This window comes from Sphaeramia orbicularis, chromosome 1, assembly GCF_902148855.1.
Source record: "Sphaeramia orbicularis chromosome 1, fSphaOr1.1, whole genome shotgun sequence".
In the NCBI taxonomy this organism is placed as follows: domain Eukaryota; kingdom Metazoa; phylum Chordata; class Actinopteri; order Kurtiformes; family Apogonidae; genus Sphaeramia; species Sphaeramia orbicularis.
In genome coordinates this window covers 23,470,286-23,491,971 of record NC_043957.1, presented here as the reverse complement: position 1 = coordinate 23,491,971, position 21,686 = coordinate 23,470,286, and the positions used below count along the sequence as shown (strand labels likewise).

Sequence of the window (21,686 nt, the reverse complement as noted above, 5' to 3'; positions counted from 1 at the left end):
TTTCAATCGTCTTCTTCTTCCAAACTACAATTCCGATTGACTTCAACCTTGCTATACAGCTTCTTTATGGTGATGTCAACAAAAGTTAGTGAAATTATTTGGATCCGGATCTGATTCTGGATTTGGTGCCACTTTGAAAAATTTCCCCATTATAACCGATAAGAAGTGGATCGATGCAATAACTCAGAAAATATAAATGATATCCAGTGTAAATTTCTACAGTCCAGCCCTGAACATAAACATAATGTCCACATGCTGATCAGGATCTTCTTCTGGATCCGGAAACATACGGAAAATTTAACGTGGGTTCTTATGGGGAAAACATTTCAATCGTCTTCTTCTACAAAACTACAGTTCTGATTGACTTCAAACTTGGTATACAGCGTCTTTACGATGATGTCAACACAAGGTATTGCAATTATTTCAATCTGGATCTGATTCTGGATTTGGTGCGACTTTGAAAAATTTTCCCATTATAAGAGATAGGAAGTGGATTGATCCAATAAATCAGTAAGTATCAATGATATCAAGTTGGTATTTGAATTTTTTACAGATCTGATTGGAATATGACCAAAACATGGGCTATTTCTGTAATATAATAAATACACATAACTGGGCGATAATAAATGGCATCTGGATACATTTCCCAAAGCTTTTAATTTGGCCGGTAAGCTACAGGGCCATTGGTCCTATTTTTTGGACATGTCACTGTTCTAACTGTTCTAAAAACCATAAATAATTAGAAAATATGTACCAGTGTCTTTACTTTTCAGGTGGTCTGTCTTTATATTTAGCCTTTTGAGTTGGACTGAGAGGAGAGAGCTGCAGAAGGGAGGGTTATATTTTCAGATTCTGGTGTTTCCTTTATCTTTAACTATAAAATAAGGACATTTTAATCATAGCATGTTGTAACACTTACTCTATTTCCAGCTCCTAAAACCAGGTCTTAAATGTATTCCCAGCCAGTTTTCAGCTGATAACCTACATTTGCTGGATAAGAAGCATAATCATTAGATGACAGCAACTAGTTTACAGACTCATTAAACCGGATCTAATAAACAAAGCCTTGATTATTTGACAGGATCATGAATCAAATCTTTACATGTCCCAAATAGCTGTTTTGTACTTTTTGATTAGAGCCCCCTACATGACCCAGAAACTCACTTTTGGTTCAATCCTAGGTTCAATCTCATTGACAAAACAAGAAAAAAGAATAAAAGGCTATCTTTATTCTCTTACTGACAACTTGTGTAAAAAAAGTACGTGAGAAGATCACTGACAATAAATTTCCTGCTCTTTATAGAAGTGGAAAGGCGAATAATTATGGTATAGCTTTGTGAATTAAAAAGACATTACTGTCACTTCCTCAGCTCCACTGTCACTGAATGAGACTTTGATGCAGAGACGGAACAGAGATTGGCATCTATTTATAGCAGCATTTATAAATTGTGGGCCAGTGTTGAGCCACAGCAGAGGAGGAACACTGGGGACTGATTTTAGTTGGAAGTAATTGCAGCTTAAGAACACCTGAGTACATTAAGAGCCGATGAAATGATCCAAGCAGGTCGTCACTTGTTTTTTAATCTGTTTTCGAGGACGTTGCTTTAAAAAGGACCAAGTCTTTTATGAGTCATGGTGTCACTAAGGAATGCATGTTACACTGAAAAAAAAGATTTTTTGGTGTAGTAATGTTTATTAGGGTAACTGTCACAATTTTTATTTTCTAATTGTCAGTATCAATGAGAACTGGAATTATTCAAGTAAAACTAAATATGCCATTCGTGTAATAGATAAACTGCATGGACAGAGTAAGTTCTATTATGTATTTTCACATAATATTCAAAGGTTATAGTCAGTGCACATGAACCTAGAAATACCAGGTAAGTTTTAATAGGCAATTTAAACTGCAGAAAAAATATGTACAATGTTGTGTAAATGTTACTTATATATTGTCCATTAATAAAAGTTAGAAAAAAGTATTGTAGTGAGACACACTAATGGGGGCAGTTTGTGCCGAGTCATGTGACTCGCGTAGTTTACGATGTCACTGAGTCATGTGACGGTTTACTACCTTGCAAGTTGTAAATATTCATTAAAAGCAAGTTTGTGTTCTGTGTTCTGTAGTTCTGTGACTCATGTTCTGCCTATAGGGGGGAGTATCTGAGTGAACTGGGTGGAAGGAGTATTTCAGTTTGACACCATGACTGAACGGTCTATCTGCTGTCATACAGTCTATGCTGTTTTACACACGTTTAATGAAAGTAAATACCACTGCGTTTTCATAAGCGTCTGTTGAATTGGAATCCAAGAAGTGCGACCAATGTTCACTCTCCCATAACTTTGCTCTACCAAAACATCCCAGTATTTAAAAATTACCTTGAAAAGCCATTAGCTTTAGGTGCATTAGCATTAGCATTTTTCAGTTTGAAGCCATCACAGTCTAAGTAAAACTTACAAAGAAAGAGAAAGTAAAATTCAGTGATCATATTAATAATCATCAGTAAATTACCTTTGGTTTTCTGGTAAAATAAACATATATCTGCAATTAAAGTCTACTTGATGATTGCCCTTGTAGAATTTACTTATAATTCTAAGTGCAAATACTTTCCTAAGTTTTCCTAAGTAAATAACACCCCCAATTTTTTCAGTGTAAAATGGTGAAATGTTTTATTTATTTAACCTTTATTTTACCAGGTAGGTTAATGGAGATCCAGTTCTCATTTACAATGATGACCTGAAATGAAAATAAATAAAACATGTTAGTGCAGATCATCACCTGCTGACCTACAGTAGCATGGAAAAGAGCCATAGAAAGGTTTTGTTTCTGAAGTTATGAGGTGCCATGTGCTGTACTGTACTTTGCCCTCATCAGGAATTTATTCTTTACTCTCAACAAATAACACCATATGATAATCTCCTCAAAACCGATTTTGCAGATTTGAGGAAAGGGTTTCACTATGTTCAAACCACGTTAAGCCTTTGAGCAGAGCCCTTTGTATCACACATAACTGTTTGTTTCAGAGGTTAGTAGTCTGTACGGGCAGCAGATTTGTCTGTCTATGATCTGGGTGTACCACAGGCTGTTACAGGGATACTTCTAAGACTGAGCACAGTGTCAGTCAAAGAAATGTCCGAGACTCTGAGCAGCAGTTCAGCTAAGAGGGGAGTGTGGACTCAGTGGAGAATAAAGACGTCTCTTGTGATAAGGCTTATCTGATTCGACAGCTTGTGGCAGAAAACTGACATGTTCATTGATGTTGCTCATCTGGAATTCAGATCCTGTTCGCTTTGAGTCAGGAGAAGTGAAGCTGGAAACTCAGCGATCATTTAAAGGTGATTATAACAGGAGAAAGTTACGTTTATTTGTATTAAATATGCACATGGTTGAATATCTACATTCTAGAGCAGAGTGTCAAGCCCATTTTAGTTCAGGTGCCGCATTCAACCCAATATGATCTCAAGTGGGCCACACTAGTAAAATAATATCGTAATAGCCTATAAATAATAACTCAAAAAATGTTCTCCTTGTTTTCGTGTAATTTTAACCGTATTACACCTCAGCCTCTCATTTACACGTGTGTATTACGGCTTACGCATCACAGTGAATCTACAAATACACAAAACATTTAGTAACAAGCAGAATGTTGGTAAAATTCCACTTTATTTGTTAAGAAATTTCACTGGTCACATTTTTTGTGAAAGGATAGTTTGTAAATGTAAACATTTTCATTGTGTAATTTTCCTTTTTTCACACTAAAAACCCTCATTATTGACCCCTCATTATTCATAGGTTATGTTTTTATTGTATGCTATGTCCCACTAAAATGATTTTAACATCCTTTATTCTTAGTATCTTCAATGTAGTTTTTTCATTTCATCCCATGGGCCGGACTGGACCCTTTGGGGGGCTGGTTTTGGCCCACGGGCCATATGTTTGACAGCCCTGTTCTAGAGAATGCATAACTTATATTTGCTTTGCACATCATGAACATGTTGCTTCTTAAGTTATAAATCTTTCACAAAAGCATAACTTTACAGAGGTAACATGCCTCTGGGTCATCTCTGAGCGTTTGTGCACACGACAGCAGGAGTTGGATTGGAGGAGAGGTTACTTTATTCATGTGGACATGAATAATTAACTCTGTCAGGTCCTGCCAGGGTTCACTCTGAAAATACAGACATGAAGGTACCGAGCACTCAGGCATCGGAAATATTTGATAAATCCAGGATTTCCTGAATAATAGGTTTCTTGTTCACATTGTTTCCCAGCAGCATGTGGTGGATTACACAACCAGAAATATGAGGTGATAAATGGCACGCAGTTAGATAGACCAGATATTTGATATTTCGTGAGTAATATGAGCACATTTAGTCTGGGTAACATGCTGTGAACTGAGCTATTTTTACAAAGGACACTGTCAGCACATCTGTAACACGTTTGACTTATTGTACACTTACTGTAAATTGCCTTGTACTTATGAGTAGAAGGGCAGGGTTTGTATGATTAATGAAACAGAACAGAGTTATACGCCTTCATATGCCTTGAATACATCAGCGGACCTGCTGCTGCATCCCAATGAAGAGCTGTAGAACCACAAAATGTTATCCCTGTGTTTTCTTCATGCACCTAGAGGGTGTTATTTCATATTCAGTGTGTATGAAAAGGGGACTTTTTTGGCAGCACAGGCCTTTTGTCTTGGTTTCTGGGCAGCAGTACCCTGGACAGTGTATCTGGTGTGTGTGTTTTTACTGTATGTGTGTTAGTGCTGATTGTACAGTGCTATTGTGTTTCCTTTTGTTAAAAAGACATAGATATCAGAGATAAGCTTTTGAATGAACATAATGTTCTTTTTAGTTTAGAAACAGCACACTGAGCTGCCACCATCTGTTAGAATGTAAATATTCTCATTTCAGATGCTATTATTGTCACTCAGAAAAAAAAAAAAAATAGTGTGTGCTTAAGTGTATACTGTTGGATATTATTAGAATATTTTCAGCTTAGTGGAGGAAAAATGGAGCAAATAAAGAAACTAATGTTATCGCTGATGTGAATTAAGAAGTAAAAAATGCTTGAATAATCTATAAATTAAACACAAATCAAATATCTCTATTGAGAAAAGATGTTAAAACTACCCTACTAACAAGCTAAATGTAGCAGTGAGTATTTAATCAATTTGTATTTATTCATAAGTTAAATGTATTTCAACACTTTATTTCATATAGTATCAGTTCTTTTTATGTCAGTAGTGTTAAATCTATACAGGAACAGAAAGTAGGAAGTATAGAGTACTGTTTATGTACACCATGGGTTGTAATGTAACTTTTACAAAGACTATGCATGTACTTTTGTGATTTTGACAGGGCATCATTGTCTCAAATCATGTTCATTTGACTTCACTTCAGTTTTATTAGAATTTAATGTGTGCTTTCTCTCCCTGTCCTGTTTCATGTAAGGTGGAAATTACAACATGTACACAAATAAAGTAGCATGTCATTGCAAAAGTAGCTTAAAAACAAACTAAGCACTAAGTTAAGTTTATGTTCCAGCTTCCTTGGCTGCTGTTTGTACAAGTTTATCGACATTATGCAGCCATATCTTTTCCACCAACACAAAACTGGGACTTGTGGAATACTGGAGATGATTCAGCTTGTGGGTCTGCTAGTTGGTTAAGCATGTTTTTACATAATGGTATACACTCTATATGGTGGCACTACTGTTGTTAGGTCATGGAATCTAGTTCAGTTTAGATGAGAGTTTAGGTGGTAAAACTTCAATTCTGGGGTTGATTTATCAAAATAGACAACTCCAGATAATCACCATCATAGACTGTGTATAACTAGTGGACAAAAGAACTCATCACCCCTGCTTTCCAAACTGTGGTTTTAGTTTGTAACTGGGACATGTCGGTCAAAGTGACTGTATTTGGACAAAAGGGATGGGGCTGCAGGAACCCTAGGGGTCAGAGCCAATGCTATAAATGCCAGACTCAGTAAAAGGTGAACTTTACCAAACACACAGTCATTTTACAGTATTGTTACTTTAACCCATTAATCACAACTGCATATAACTGTCTGTCAGGTAATGTGTCTGTCAGTCACACCTGTCAATCAAAGCCCAGAACAGCTGATGTCTTTTATTCAACCACAGATCTTGTTCATGAAAAACTCTGAATAAAAAAAATAAATAAAGATGGACCACCACAAGACTTTTTACATCCCAGAGTACCTATAGGGGAAAAAATTCGGCTTAGACTTTATCTTTTTGGAGAGAAGTTTAACCCGAGTCTGTAGGATCCAGGGCTTTTTGGAGCCACCCCCCACTGGTCATCAGTGGTATTACAACTTTAAGATAGTTTCACGTTGGCTTTGTTTTGGAGTTGATGTCCTTGCCCCTTGGTCAGCATCGTGGATGTGGGCATAACCAGCTCTATCTTGGAAAGTCCTTTTGAAATAATGCGTTTTCTGTCTCTTATCAGTATGAACTTATGCAAAATAATGTGTGTCAGTATAGATATAGATTGAGACAGTGTCTATTTTTGGTCATTTACACTGTTGTAAATTTGAGCAGGAAAATAATCATCTAGAATTCCATCAGTGGCAGTTCCCGCAACACCATTTGGACAAGGAGAGATTATGATGGTCAGGGGGATCAAAAACAAACAGGTCCAACAGTGACAACCTGCTGTGACCTACGTAAAACTGCTCGCTGCTAACGAGCATTCCCATGGTAATGATGAGGGAGCAGGATTGGCCAAATCCCTTGTGAACGCGCCTCTTTGCCCCAACAGTGTGAGTGAAAGACCTCAGCTCTGCAGGAGACCCACTGCCCCTCAGGAAATTGAACTGGAAGTTAGCAACAGGGGATTATTATAGATGTGGTGGCGCCTTGACCTTCAGCAGTACGCATTGGTGAATGAGAGTGGATTTTATTTGTTTTGGACTTGGTAGCTCCTTATTAACAGTTACCTCCAGTTAAAATCTCTTCAGTTTTTAAGAAAGGTAGGAAAAGTAGTACATGAAACCAGACGTCTGTGTGAATTACTTTACAAGGTAATAAATGAAAGAAAACCACAACACGTTCTTATAGGATATTGGGCTTTTACAAACCTGCAAAACAGTCATGATATACAGTAGTGGACACCCTTTAAAGTTTACACAATTTCAGATATTATCATGGAATATTTCCAGAAAAATCTTTTTTGTGTTCCGAAAGGTGTGGCTGCATCAGTCAGACACAAACAAATGCAACTAATTGAATAAATTTTTTTTGTGTGTTTATTGTTAACAACAAAAATGATGAAATTCAAGACTTAACAGTTTCAACATGTCATGTCCTGGATGTGTTTCATTATTTTGCGGAAACATCCAGTTTTAACCTCGATGGAACAGAGCGTGTGCAGAACGGAGAATGTGGGTTTGGAGAATGGAACAATACTTGGCAGAGTTCAGTGACTTAAGAGTGATTCTTAAAGCAAAATACCACAAATGCATTGGGGAAGAAAATCGTTTTTCCACCACTGTACAGTACAGTTAGACGATCGAAAACCTTTCGTAGCTGGATTACTGTGTTGAGATCCAATGCAAGCCACATCTTAAGACTCATGTCATCCCAGTAAAACCTCTACCACAAATCCATCCTTTCACTTGGGAGGGGTCCCAGCCTCAGTGTCACAAAAGATCTTCAGTTTAACTTTGACCTGTGTTGATTTAGGCCGCATTACCTATCAGTCACTAATGGCGCAGGGTGTGGTGCTCCTTGTCTGTAATGAAGAGTGATAGCAGTGGGAATGCCTCGGGGTCAGAGGTGGAAACCCGCAATCTGTGTTCATTCATGGCAGCAGGTGGATGTGAGGAATCTGGAAATGGTCTCAAACAACCTGCTGTGTCGCCCTCGGGGCAGGTCTGTATAGTGTTGCTGACAGGTGTGTTTCCTCCTCTATAAATCACATTAGGCAAATGATGTTGGTTACAGCTTTGTCGGTTGGTTTTCACCTCATGCATTTTGAAACACCACTCTGGACGGAGCAGATTTCTGTCGGGAGACAGGATTAACATGCAGTACAGGCAGGAAAACTGGGAGCTACCTCGAGGTGAGTACACATACAGTTTTAAAGAAGCTGACTCTCCAGAGAAAACGAGACTGGACAGAGATGAAAGTAGTCAGTGAGGTGGTGGACCGTTTAACCCTTTACTGAGTTTTCTTTGTAGTTTGACCTAGCCTTAGTTGTCACAGGTTCATTTCAGAGGTTCAGTTTGTAAGACGTGTGTGCTCATGTGCTTATGTCCGTGTTGGAGTATGTTTTGGGCTTTGAGTTGGTTGCCTTTTGACATTAGCAGAATCTATTTCTATGTTAATTATTATCTCCGCCAAGGAGGTTATGTTTTCATCAGGGTTTGTCTGTTTGTTTGTCTGGTAGCAAGATACCTCAAAAAGTTATGGATGGATTTAGATGAAATTTTCAGGAGATGTTGATATTGGCACAAGGAACAAATGATTAACTTTTGGTGGTGATCAGAGGGGGTTGATCTGCCTTGGCGGACGTCTGCACTTTTCTAGTTATGTATTTTCTGAAAATTCCTAGTTTTTCTTGGCTTCGTGTCTTTCAGCAGCATCAGTTTGCAACAATAGTGACCAATAGCTGACAATAACAAAATCACTAAATCCCAGAACAACATGGACAAAACATATGCACAGACTAGAGCTGAAACAATTAATCGACTCAAAGTGATAAAAAAAAAATCATTCAACCACAATTCCTCTGAATCAAAGCTTTGTTTCCTTCATTTCTCTGCTGTTAAACATTGGTTTCACTGTTGTGTTTCACACGGACACTTATTGTGATGCACAAAGAAGCTTCAATTCAGGAAAACTGCAGTAGAATATTTCCCTTCAATCAATTTGAGTCGATTAATTGAATCATGAATTTTTGCATTCGCTTCAAGCACCTAATCGATTAATCGTTTCAGCTCTAGCTCAAACTGTTAAATGGTCTGAGTATAAAAGTGAATACAATATTTTTTTCTTCTATTAGTGCATCATGGGTCCATTTAACATTAATGTTGTCTAGACAGCAAGGATAGTAAGGTCTGTTTTTCTTGTTTATTTACATTTCTCTATTTAGTCAACTTTAACCCTAGGAGTTGGTGTGATGCATTTTGTTGTTGCTGAGATAATTAGACATGGTGAATAAAAGGAAAATTCTCTGTGTTTTTACCAGGGTTTTTATGATGAACATAAATTAATATTGAAAAGTGTTATAATTAAAAGCTCTGTGTCTAACAGGTTGATTTGTGTGAGAAGCTGTTGTTTTGTTTGTTTGTTAACATTAGCTGTTTCATCTAAGGTGGCTTGGTTGTCTAGTCCAGCCTCAGTGATCTGGGCTGGTTTTGTTACTTACATTTGCTCCTGTTCTTCGCTGGTTCACTCTGCTCCTCTACAGCAGCAACATTGTACAACACTAGCAAACATTTCCTTGGAGATGAAGCTGGCGACCATTAACAAAGCTCCTAGCATAACTGATTAGCTTCGGGTGCTAATTACTGAGGTTTTGTGTTAATTTTGTAAAGGAAAAACTGAAATGCACTTTGTGGCAAATTGCAGTTTGTGAACTTTTTAGTAAGTACTAACTAGCTAGAAAGAGAAAGGGCTTCATATGCTTATTTTATTACCTCCGCCAAGGAACGGTGGCGATTATGTTTTCATCGGGGTTTGTCTCTGTCTGTCTGTCTGTCTGTCTGTCTGTTACCAAGATAACTCAAAAAGTTATGGATGGATTTGGATGAAATTTTCAGGAAATGTTGATACTGGCACAAGGAACAGATGATTGAATTTTAGTGGTGATCGGGGGGTGGGGTGGGGGACAACTGATCTGCAATGGTGGAGGTTTGCACTCTCCGAGTTTCATGAAACTTTCCTTGCATTTGAACAAAAATTAGGCATTTATTTTTATAGATTTTGTCTATATTTGCATCATATTCTTAAACTGAAAACTATGTTATTTATGTTATAGAAATTACTTTTTTTTCATTTATATATGTTTATCATTCACAACATTTCTTGTCAAGGTTAACACCTGAAGGTTTTACCCACAGTGTTGAAGTGTGCCATATGTCACTATTCTGCTGAAATATACAGAGATATGATTTGGTTTGCCTATAGTGCCCAGCTCTGACTTTACCATGTTTTCCTTTGTGCAGAAACAGATGACTCAGTGTGAGGTCAGATGTTCCTCACACTCTTATGAATTAGACATGAGTGGCGGTGTGGTCCAGCTCAGAGCAGGACGGCTGAGCGTGCAGGCTGATGTTGGCAACATGAGGCCATCTGTGACGTCTGCTTTATCAATTAGTAAAGGTTTGGAGGGTATCCGGTGGACAAGGCTGCTAACTAATGGCAGATTACTTCTGAGGCGTTACAAGAAAAGTTGTATAAGAGGCATGACGGAGACTGTATCAGAAAGTGGTGACTTTAAGGTGTTTGGTGTCAAGCGTTCTCTTTTTAACTGAACAAATCCCATGTCAAGGGGTAAACATGAAAAAAGCCGTTTTCCTTTTAAGCAAAATTATTTCCATTAAATTCCTGGAAGCTAAGGATTATCACTGCACCATCCCTCTGATTTATCTCTTTGTGTACCCCTATTCATCACTTTGTTTAGAATAAGTATCAGATAACTGTATCCAGTGAGTGATGATGTCCTGAAACACAACCAGTTTCCCTCCCGCTGAGAGCTGCAGTGCTGCTGGTGAGGTGAAAAAAGAGGAGGAGGAGGACTCAAGTACTTCCCTCCTTTCGGTTTGAGAGGTTTGAAGGCTGTTAGGCTTTCCTGCACTCATTTACCACAACATCATTAACTACTGACTGTGTGATTTATTGCATTATTTTCACATACACTGTGGCATTCTTGGTGGTTGTGTAGGAAAGGATGTCCAGTGACTCAGATGTTTACATTTAATCTTCAACAGCTAACACAATCAAAGCCATTCAGTCTCACACAAGTTTTAGCTTATTTGATATGTCCCTGTAAAAATACACAACAAATGATGGTCAATACATAACAAGAAAATACCAAAGGAATGTAAAATTGAACTTTATTTTTGATCACCAGAGGAGATTTTCCACCTAAAAGTGTCCAAATCACAGTAAAAAAACAAACAAACAAACAAAAAAAACACACAAATACATTTTCATTGGTATGTCATTATTTTAAATATTGGCTTCATTAATCTTGTATTAAACTCTAGAACGCAGCCACAGCAAAATGTCAGTGTTTTCCAGTTGTTTTCCTATTGCAGGCTTTTCCTACATGTAGAGAAGCTTCCTATGTTGGTTTAATGTTAAGTTATTGTTGCTTGTGTTGTTTATCATTTTAATGTTGTGTCTATTTTGCATTAAAGCTGAAAGAGCCGTTCTTTTCCTTTAAGTGAACTCACTACTCAGATCATGTATTAGGCTCTTTGCAGTTTCAGATTGGTAATCACAGGAAGTGACAACAAATGAGTCAGTTTTGTCCTGGTTTTACCTGTTCGTGATCTTTGTTGCATAACATGTAACACATCTTTGTAGTTGTTTCAGATTTAGTCTTGAACGGTTGCTCTAGATTTGCCTTGTCAGATCATAACTGTGTTGTTAGGTTCAAGTGTTGCTACACAGACGGTTAATCTCTAGAGCAGGAGATGATGTTCCTCAGAGTACATGAGAGAGCAGCTGTTCCCTACACAGCCTCAGTCTAATATTATTACATATTTTCTCATTACCATGTATTTACTATAGGGTTTGTTGTTTGGTATCATGAATGGAGAAAATAAATATAGAGATCAAAATCTGTTCATTTACTAAACTGTAAAACTGTCTCTTTCTGCTGTAAAGTTGGGTGTTTGAACATGGCAGCCTGTGAGGACTGACTTTCCACTTCCAAATTAAATTTTTCAGAACCACAGGTTGCACTTTGATTTGACTGGAACTAATTTAGTCTTCTTTTTGCGCTGCTTGATGTTAATTCTCTCGAGAGGAGATATGCACCAACTACTGTTTATTTAATCCATTTTATATGTGTATTATGTATGTGAGAATCTATTGACCAAAAGTTAACCAAGTCAAATGTTCCCTGTGAAATTGGCATTTACAAAGCCTAAAAGGCAAACATAAATGTGATTTTTCTGTATGTTTCAGTGTTCAATGGTAATACATTGCTTTTCTTCCTCATAAGGTGCATGTCTGTCATTACATAATTACTATTATTAGACTGATACTATGAATGAACAGGAAAAGAAAGTTAACCCTCCAGTATCCTGCCCAGAGAGGTCCTTCTAACCACCAAAAGCACATAATCTGTGCAATGCCGTAGTAACGTCAAAATGTTTTTCATACAGTTTGTTTTTTAAAAAAATCACATTTATTTATTTATTTTTATTTTGTTTATTTATTTACATTTTTTTTTTAGGGCTGTCAAAATTAATGCATTAAAGCGTATTAATCCATCGTCAGGATTCATCTGATTCAAAATTTTACCCATCTGCAGAATGACTCTGAACATCTCTGGCAATGCATTTTGGGCAGTTTGTCCAAGTAGAGTTACTGTCGCACATGAACAAATGGGCAGTTGATCCTGTAGTGACAGGCAGCAGAACCAACCCATAAAGATGGAAGACACTTAACAGCACATTGGCCCTCTGGATGGAAATATAAGGACAAAAAAAATGACACGGAACAGTTGTTTCAAGTTGTTTTGTTGAAACTGTTGAAGGTGTTAAATAAACTCATTAAGTGCATATATATTCCCTTCTTTCTTGAGTCTGTTGCTCATGCAAAATGAAATACGATTAATATAGATTAAAAATGAATGCTATTTAATTGTGATTAATTGAAATTAATCCACAGCAACCCTGTGATTAATCTGATTTTAAAAAGCCATAAACAAAAATACTAAATACTGAATAGCTGTCATATTAAACCATATAAATGTCATGTTTGTAACCTAAACAAACCATAATGTTTGATGCAAAAAAACACAAAAAGCTTTCTTTCTTTTTTCCAATGTACTAAATAAAAATTTGATAACCTTTTTAATTTTTTATTTTTGCAGTTTGGCATATTTCAATGATTAACAGCAGCACTGGTTAATATGCATTATTTTTTGTGCTAGGTCAAATGTTAAATGCTTAAATGTGTCAATGCACATTTTTTACTCACTTCAGAGTAGGGTGCTTGTGTATTAATTTTCCATCGATTACAATGTGCAGATTTTAGTGTCTGGGTCAGAATTTTAAAAATCATGCAAAAATGAACAACTTTTGAAGTCTGACCTAATACAAATTGTGAAAAATAATATGACCTTTTATAACATGAAGTGCAAAGTGTGCATAATATGCTCACCTGGATACCAGCAGGTTAAATAACATAAAATTCCATGACCATGCCAGCTCTAAACACATGATGAGTCTGCCTCTACAATAATTATCTCCTTTAGTGTCCGACTACATGACAACTACATTAAGTGAACGCTGAAGTCTGTAACACAAGCTAAGTTGTCTGTTACGTCTCTGACCATTTTACACCCCAGAGCCCAGCTTCAAAGCCTTTCAAAAATATAAAACAATAGGATTTGCCATTTCCCTCATGTTGAGCCCCTTTGACTGAGCACCCCTTCTTTGATCTGTCGCACCCCTTAATTTCCTCTAATTTCAGACTGTCCACGACAACATGCATGACTACCTCGGTATAATCCGGTCCTGTGTTGTTTTTGTTGCTCCTGCAGCTCCATGGCCATCGTCGCCCCCAGCCCTCTTCCCCTGAGAGGTAACCTTCAAAGGCTCTGCTCAACGTCATGGATGACCAGCTGAGTGATGGAGACGGACAGAATCAAAGGGCGAGCTCCCTTCATTGTGACCAGATGAAGGGACACGTACCTTCATAGATCAGTGAAGGGACACCACACTGCAGCATTTGGTTTTCTGTCATTGTGATCTTTAATGCACCTGAAAGAAATCACAATAATTCTCTGGAAATCGTTTTGAAAAGCAGAAAACACTGAATTCACAGCAAAGAGCTCTAAAAGTTTCCACCTGTGATGCTTGTTATGAGTTGTCCATCCACAACTAATGACGCAGAGAGCTGCAGCAGCGAGGGGAGCAGCTGCACCACATCCTCCATCACCACCTCCGACCCGTCCTCTATGTCCGGACACACCCACGATGACGCCCCTGATGCCTCCAAGCACCAAGCTCCACCGCCACCTCCCCTGCCGCCCCCACCCCCCGGGGCTCCCCCTCCCCCTCCACCCCCCAGTTCATCTTTACCCCCCAACCACAACATGAGGAAGAAGCGGCGGGTGCGAAGTTTTTTCTGGAAGCCGATCCCGGAGGAGAAAGTACGTGGAAAGCCCAACATCTGGACTTTAGCAGTGCGGCAGCAGCAGTACCAGATCGACGTGCGTTCCGTGGAGGAGCTGTTTGGTCAACAGGACGAGCTGACGGGAACACGAGGAGCAGCACCGACAACCGGGACGGCGGCTCGGATCTCCAGGTCCCGGTCCTTCAAGGAGAGCAGCAAAGATGAGGTGAGTGGTCGTCATCAGTTAAAGCAAATGAACAGAAAATGATGGACTTGAAGATGTCAGTAAAGTCTTTTTTGAAGTTGATACGTAGCACTAAACAACGACATATTAAAATATCTCACACATTACATTACATTTTAGTGAACTAAGTGATATTTTCCTGGGTCAAAACACAGTAATGTCCCGTCAGAGAGCGAACTTTAATTGACTGCCATTCCAACATGTATTTCAATATAAAGTAGCTCCTTGTTTTGGATAATCCCTTATGGTCCAACTAAAGCAAAAATGAATTTAAAAGTAAAAATGTGGATCATTTAGCAACACTAATCCATCAAATTGTCTCTAACATGTCCCGTCAGAGAGATTTTGAATACCGTGTTTTGACCCTCCTCTATTTCTTTTCACAGAAAATTATTATAAAATGGAAACAGGCTTGTCTGTCAAAAGAATATTATTATTGACGTGTTTTGCTTCAATATTCAGGGTTCCCGCTGGGTCTTAAAAAGTCTTAAAAATGTTGAATTTACAAATCTGCATTTAATACCTTAAAAAAAGTATTTAAAAGGTATTAAATTTGATATGGTAGGTCTACAGTTATGTTGCCATATAGTGCCATAAATTAGTTTAAATGTGTCTGTTAAATGTCCAAATTGCAAAGAAAGTAACATTATTCTACTCAGTTCCACCCGTTCCAACCCAGCAATTTATATTGAAATTAGTAACCAAGTATTGGTAACTTTGCAGCCCCTGGTGAGAAATGACTTGGAACGGTGAGAATCAAAGCATTGGAGTAAATAAATACATTTTCCTAAATTCTAGGAGTCAAGAAGTTTTGTCAGTATGCCCATAAATAAGGCATTAAATTCTGTTACAAGTAGTTTAAATGGTCTTAAAAAGTCTTAAATTTAACTTGTAGAAACCTGTAGGAATCTGGAATATTGTAACTTGGAAAAGTTTTGCACACTTTTACAGATTTAAGATGTAGAATACCTACTCACTGTGGTCTTTTCTGGGCTGCTACCAGTACTTGTACTTGTAAAGCAGATCAATAGGTGATATTTAGAACTGGTATAAGTTTATGTTAGCTTGTTAAAACATCTGTAGGTGTCAGTTTAATTCAAAGACAACTTTTCCATATTTTCCCTAAATAGAAAGTCAGTCTGCAGTGAATGGTAAATGGAAAAACAGGTGTTTTATTTTCACCAAGTATATACCTCATTATTTAGGCCACTACTTATCGTATATTTCCAGGACAGGAATGGAGGTTCACTATAGTTTTTAGTCCCGATTCACATGCAGGTTCAACAGTACTGACCAACAGAGGCCAAAGTAGTGCATTTTGAATTTATACATTGTGTTGGTTATGGTTTTTTTTTTTTTGTGCGTATGATACAGCTCAGTGTTTCTCACTGTCAACACAGCGAGAAGAAATGCAACTAATTTGTTTGACCATTTACGTCGACACCACACAGCTATTATATCCTCCTGAGTATTTTTTCATATATCGGCCTGATCACAATCAAGGGTACCAGAAAGGGTGCACATTTAGATAAAAAATAATAATGCTCTATTAAAAAATCAGACAGGCCATTTTATTTGTCTGATATTTCTCTTTTAAAGTCCAAAATAGTTTTGTATTATGGTGTCTACTAAAAATTTCGCAGGCTTGTACCCCTGTCAAATCAGAAATTATTGAGTGTACAGACATTACAGTCTAATAGCCTCCATATTTAATGCCTACAAAGATATACAAATGTTTCAGCACTCAGGATAATCATGCATTGTTTATTGCATAGATGTCATGTCCAAAACATGCGTGCTGAAAAATTCCATATATTGACAGAAACAATAAAATTAGATCCACATATTTTGATATGGTGTACAGACACTACTTGGTGTACGGACTCTACAAGATTGGAACGGAAATCTGGTTTACCACATGGTCGCATCTCTGTTAGATCTGTAACTAAGTCTTCCTGGTACAGGAGTAACTAAACATTTGTGAACAAGTCATAACAATATATCTATAAGGCATATACGGCATATTATTAATGGAAGTATATTGGTGTACGGACACTACATGAATTTTGGTGAACAACGCGCCATTGAAAACATGCGGTTCGACGTAAACATCCGTTTGCCACATTGTTACCAAATTTTCTGCAGCCAGGGAGCATACCAAAATCGGTCTAGTTGTGCAAATTTAGTCATAATAATACTTAAACAACAGGTTCCCATTCTATTATTACAATTAAAGGGCTGTAAAAGAAGGGTTTTCAGAACAAAATGGTTGATTGTCTTAATACTGAAAATAAGAATTGATAATCAAACAGCTGTTCAACAAAAATGATCAATAAATGAAAAGCAATGTGATGTGTGTATTTTGTAATAAAAAAGACACAGGAGTTGAGTAGTAATTATTTATTGTGTTACAAAACATTATGTACAATAATTTTGCTCTCTTATAACAATAAAATTGTGCACGTTTTCACGCTCATTGGGTCGCCATTTTATCAGTTTTTATCCGATTTTCTTCAAATTTGGAGGATTGCGAGATCTAGTAATAAGATGGCCAAAGAAACATTTTGGGAATGGTTTTGGGGGTATCTTTTTGCAATACTGATAGGGATGCACCGATACCGATACGAGTATGGGCATTGGCTCCGATACTCAGTGTATGTACTCATACTCGTAAAAGACATCCGATACAAATGCACCGATACCACTTACGGCCATGTGACATTCACAGTTCAGTGCAGCAGGTAAGCGGCGGTGGAATAATGTGTGTGGAGTGTGGAGATTTTTCAAAATAAATGACAGTGATAAAAGTAACGCTGACTGCAAGTAACGTTAAAGACAGACAGATACGGACGCAGCGTTCTGTCCGTCCTCTGCGTACATTCCATCTGTTTACCAGGTGCTGGCGGATGCGTAAAAGCAGCGGGTGTACGGAGCGATGCGGACCGCCGCCAACAGAAGTGAAAACGAAACGTATTGCTCATTTGTCTTTTCTCTACCTGCTGAAGCTAAGCTGTTAGACCTTACCAGTGAAAGCGCTGCAATATTAGTATCACATTAGTGTTGCCTCTGTCGTCTCCATGTTTGTTATTACTGACTTTCTTCTTCGTCTCAAAAAACTTTACTCTTCTTCGTGGTATTTGTCCAGTATGGTTAATTAAGAGCGGCACCCCCTGGTGGATTAATTGAGAAACGCTCATTCCAACACATTAAATGTCAGTAGCAGCACTTTGTTCCAGTCAGACTAATGACAATGACAATAAAGCACATTTACAAAAAGAACTAACAACTGGAATGGGATTATTATGTACTCGTATCGGTACTCGGTATCGGCAAGTACTCGTACTGGTACTCGGTCTGGAAAAAAGTGGTATCAGTGCATCCCTAAATACTGATTAATAACTGATGCAAATATACTTGTACACCTTGATTGTGATCAGGCCAAATATATATCGTAGGGTTTTTAAAAAAATCGCAATGTCAGTTTTTTTCCAATATCGTGCAGCCCTTGTAACTACCCATGTGTCACCTCAGGTTAATTTACTATCTGATAAATAAAGTGACTGAGCAGGAAACTAGGGTAGAAACGTTACTGTGACTATATTATTTTGAATATTTGACTGTTTATTTAAAAAATGCATGTGCTTGAGGTCACATGATGTGTAGTTATGACACAAACCACATGAGTGCAAACGCTCTAAGCAGCGAGTCCACAGTTTGATTCCTTTTAATGTGTGTTATTCTCCAACCCTCTGCCCCACATTATTATCTCTCTCTACTGCCACTGTCAAATAAAGGCAGAAAATTAAAGACTGGAGGCGTTGAAGTGCGCTGCAAGTGTAATACAACACATTATGCCTTGGTCAGGTCTTATACACACCACTTAGAAAATACCACATTCATATCTGTACAACGTTATAGCATTCACTGTATCTCTCCACTGCTCCTGCTGTGTTAAAATAGCCCTGTAGGGACACAACCCATTAGATAGCGGTGCTAAATTACAGCTATTCTTTCAGGAAATTCTGCTCATACTCATCACAAAAGCAGGCTTGCGTCATTATAAACTATTAGATAGTAACATGTGAGGTGTAAAGCAACACCAGTGTGAGGCAAAAAGAGGCTCATGTCACAAAATGTCTCCTCTCTGTGCCCATAATAAGCAGAGTGCAGCTGGTTAAACCTCAAAGTCAGGGCAGTTTGCAGAAAATGCTTGTTGCCAAACAGTCCTGCGGGAGTTTCAATTAAAGCCACTGTCTTAACTTTAGTGCTGTTGTGTGTTAGAACTGCAGCTATGCAACAATTACAGGATTAGTTGATCAGCGGGAAATGAACAGGCAGCATTTTTATCATCAGGTTAAAGTAAAATGTGATAATTAGCTGATTTTTTTGGGGGGTCTTGAAATGTACAAAATGTTTCTACTGTTAGCCAGACAACAAAAATACACCAGGTTACTTCACCAAGATCAGGAGCACAAGAAAATATGGCAATGTGTGCATTTTTCCTATGCTTTTAGTATTTTTAGTGTTTCTTGTGTGACTTCAAATGATGGTTGGTGTATGTATGGAGCCAAACAGGGATCAGAGTAGAAAGTGTGTTTTCTTGTATCAGTGTCTGTTTGCTGAGATAAAATACAGCAAAGTAATATAATATTTAATAATGTCTATCAAATCTTTTTCAGATCGGCATCCTTGATTCCAAAAGAGGGATGAACGTGGGTATTTTCCTCAAGCAATTCAAAAAGTAAGTCATTCACAGGCTACAGTACAGTTAATTACCAGTGACAATAAATATCCTGTTTTTCATTCCTTAAAGCAGGAGTGTCAAACTCATTTTGGTTCAGGGGCCATATTTAGCCCAATTTGATCTCAAGCAGGCCAGACCAGTAAAATAACGATTTAATGACCTATAAATAATGACAAATCCAAGTTTTTCTTTTTGTTTTAGTACAAAAAACCCCAATTAAATATGAAAATATTTACATTTAGCAAAAAAAATTGGAAAAACCTGAAAAAACAGAAATTTCATTTTAAAAAATTAGTGCAATTTTAACAATATTGTACCTCAACTTATTATTTATACATGTACATTACACACAATCTTACATAAACATTTGGTAACAGGCAGAATATTGTTAAAATTTTGGAGTTTGGAACTAAAATTTAAACAATTTCTACAATATTACATCTCTTATTATTAACACAGTCACAGGCAGAATATTGTTAAAATTGCACATTTCGGGTTGTTCATCTTTATTTTTATTTATGTATTTATTTGCATTTTATTGTGAAAGAATAGTTTTGTAAATTTTCACAGTGTAATGTTATTTTTTTCACTTAAATTTTTTTCCGCATAATTTTTCACAAAGAAAATTTGTCATTGTCATTATTTATTGGTTATTGTGTTGTTATTTTTACTGTAGATCACATTGGTCTGTATGTGGAACCTGAACCAAAATGATTTTGACAACCTTGACTGTTCAGGTTCATTTTTGCTCTTTCATCCTGCGGGCCAGAATGGAACCTTTGGCGGGCCAGATTTGGCCCCCGGGCCGCATGTTTGACACCTGTGCCTTAAAGGTGCCCTGCCACATGTATTTCATTACTTTTGTGGTAATGTCTGAACTTCGACCATGGACTCTGTAACATTTTTTTGTGGAAAAAATGCCTTGGTTACTAAGTTTCCATCCATTCTAATGTGGTATAAAAATCCTGCTGGAAGACTTGGCTTGATTTGGACCAGCTCTCATGAATATTCAACATGCTAATCTGCTTGACTCTGATTGGCTAACAGCTAGCCAGTGAGAGCCTGGCTTTTCAGTCCTGCGCAACAAGTAGAGGAACAGGTGGAAACCGAAAAAGAAACTTAACATGCTTTGTTTGTTTCTCTTGTACGGTGGACCTTACACAGAGTTTTCACAACTTCTAACCTGTATCCACTGGACCCCCCTCCACTGCTCTATGGGCCCCCCGGGAATGCTGGGTCCCATGAATTTGTCATACTTACTCCTCCTTTACGGCGCCCCAGCTTGCTATATAAGAAAACTGTCACTGAGCTAGACGAATTCTGTGGGCGTGGTCTCATACGGGTGAGCTCATGAATATTAATGAGCTCAGGCATTAACGCGTCACACTGACCAGCTTTAATAATTGACCTGATTTCTCCACTTATTTCTTTTCAGTGGTGATAGCAGACAGAGGAGGTAGCGGTACATATTCAAATTCACCACATAACACAAACACCTATGGACTGAACATATTTCAAAAAATACAAGTAAAAACGTTTTTGTGTGGCAGGGCACCTTTAATGTAAACTATGTGGCATTTGTGCTGTCTTACATTTGTCTTTTTGAATTAGTTAATCAAACCCAAACTACGACTAACTTAGTGGAAAACACAGTATACCACTAACACTGCTAAGATGAACACACAAGTTATTTCAGCCACTTCACAATGTGTCCCATTAATGATTGAGAGCAGTTTTAGTAAACAAGCATTCAGCTGTTGACTGTTAGGACCTGGAAAGGAGTTTTATGGCAACATGACATCAGACTTAACAACCAGATTGAGACCAAAACCATTTTCATATCAGGCTGTCAACATGTTTATTTCTGATGTGAAGTGGGGTATTTTAACATGCAGGTCTATGGGGACTCAGTTATTTTTTTAATCAGCCTCAAGTGGCCATTCAGGGAACTGCAGGTCTAGTTCTTCAGCTTTGACTTAATTTTTCAGCCTCAGGAGCCAAGTTGCCAAGTTGCCACTTGGCACCACAACATAAATAAAACCCTTGGTACCACAAGCACTAAATGCAGAGATGGAGAGGGTTATTAGCAGTAAGTATGCTAACCCTCTGGGTAATCTGCTCTGAAAAACACTTGGGAAAACTCCAATTAATTCCCAAGTATTGAGATACTCAGAGAAGAGAAAGACTGATAATTAATGGAAGACAAAACAGAAGAGCTTGTTTTTTTCACCTGTTTATTCTGAAGTCTAGGGTCAAAATCTGTCAGTCATTTAAATTTTTTTGATCAATTTTTAATTTATTTTCATTGTGCATCTCCAAAAGTACAACACAAAAAAAGAAAGAAATTCAAATGTTATGATATAAGATTT

The 21,686-nt window shown here is 37.6% G+C and overlaps 1 protein-coding gene across 2 annotated transcripts in view; it reads left to right on the top strand.

Annotated features, from left to right (window-relative positions):
- The window catches only part of fhdc1 (FH2 domain containing 1), a 50,459-nt gene that overhangs the window by 11,722 nt on the left and 17,051 nt on the right, over window positions 1-21,686 (top strand). The window contains exons 1-3 of one of the 2 annotated variants that reach the window (XM_030130221.1): window positions 3,064-3,333; window positions 13,755-14,555; window positions 19,253-19,314. In XM_030130221.1, the coding sequence (XP_029986081.1) occupies window positions 14,067-14,555; window positions 19,253-19,314 (551 nt within the window). In that variant the 5' untranslated portion in view covers window positions 3,064-3,333; window positions 13,755-14,066. Of the gene's footprint in view, window positions 1-3,063; window positions 3,334-13,754; window positions 14,556-19,252; window positions 19,315-21,686 lie in introns of those variants that run through there. The other variant, XM_030130145.1, reaches the window with a different exon arrangement.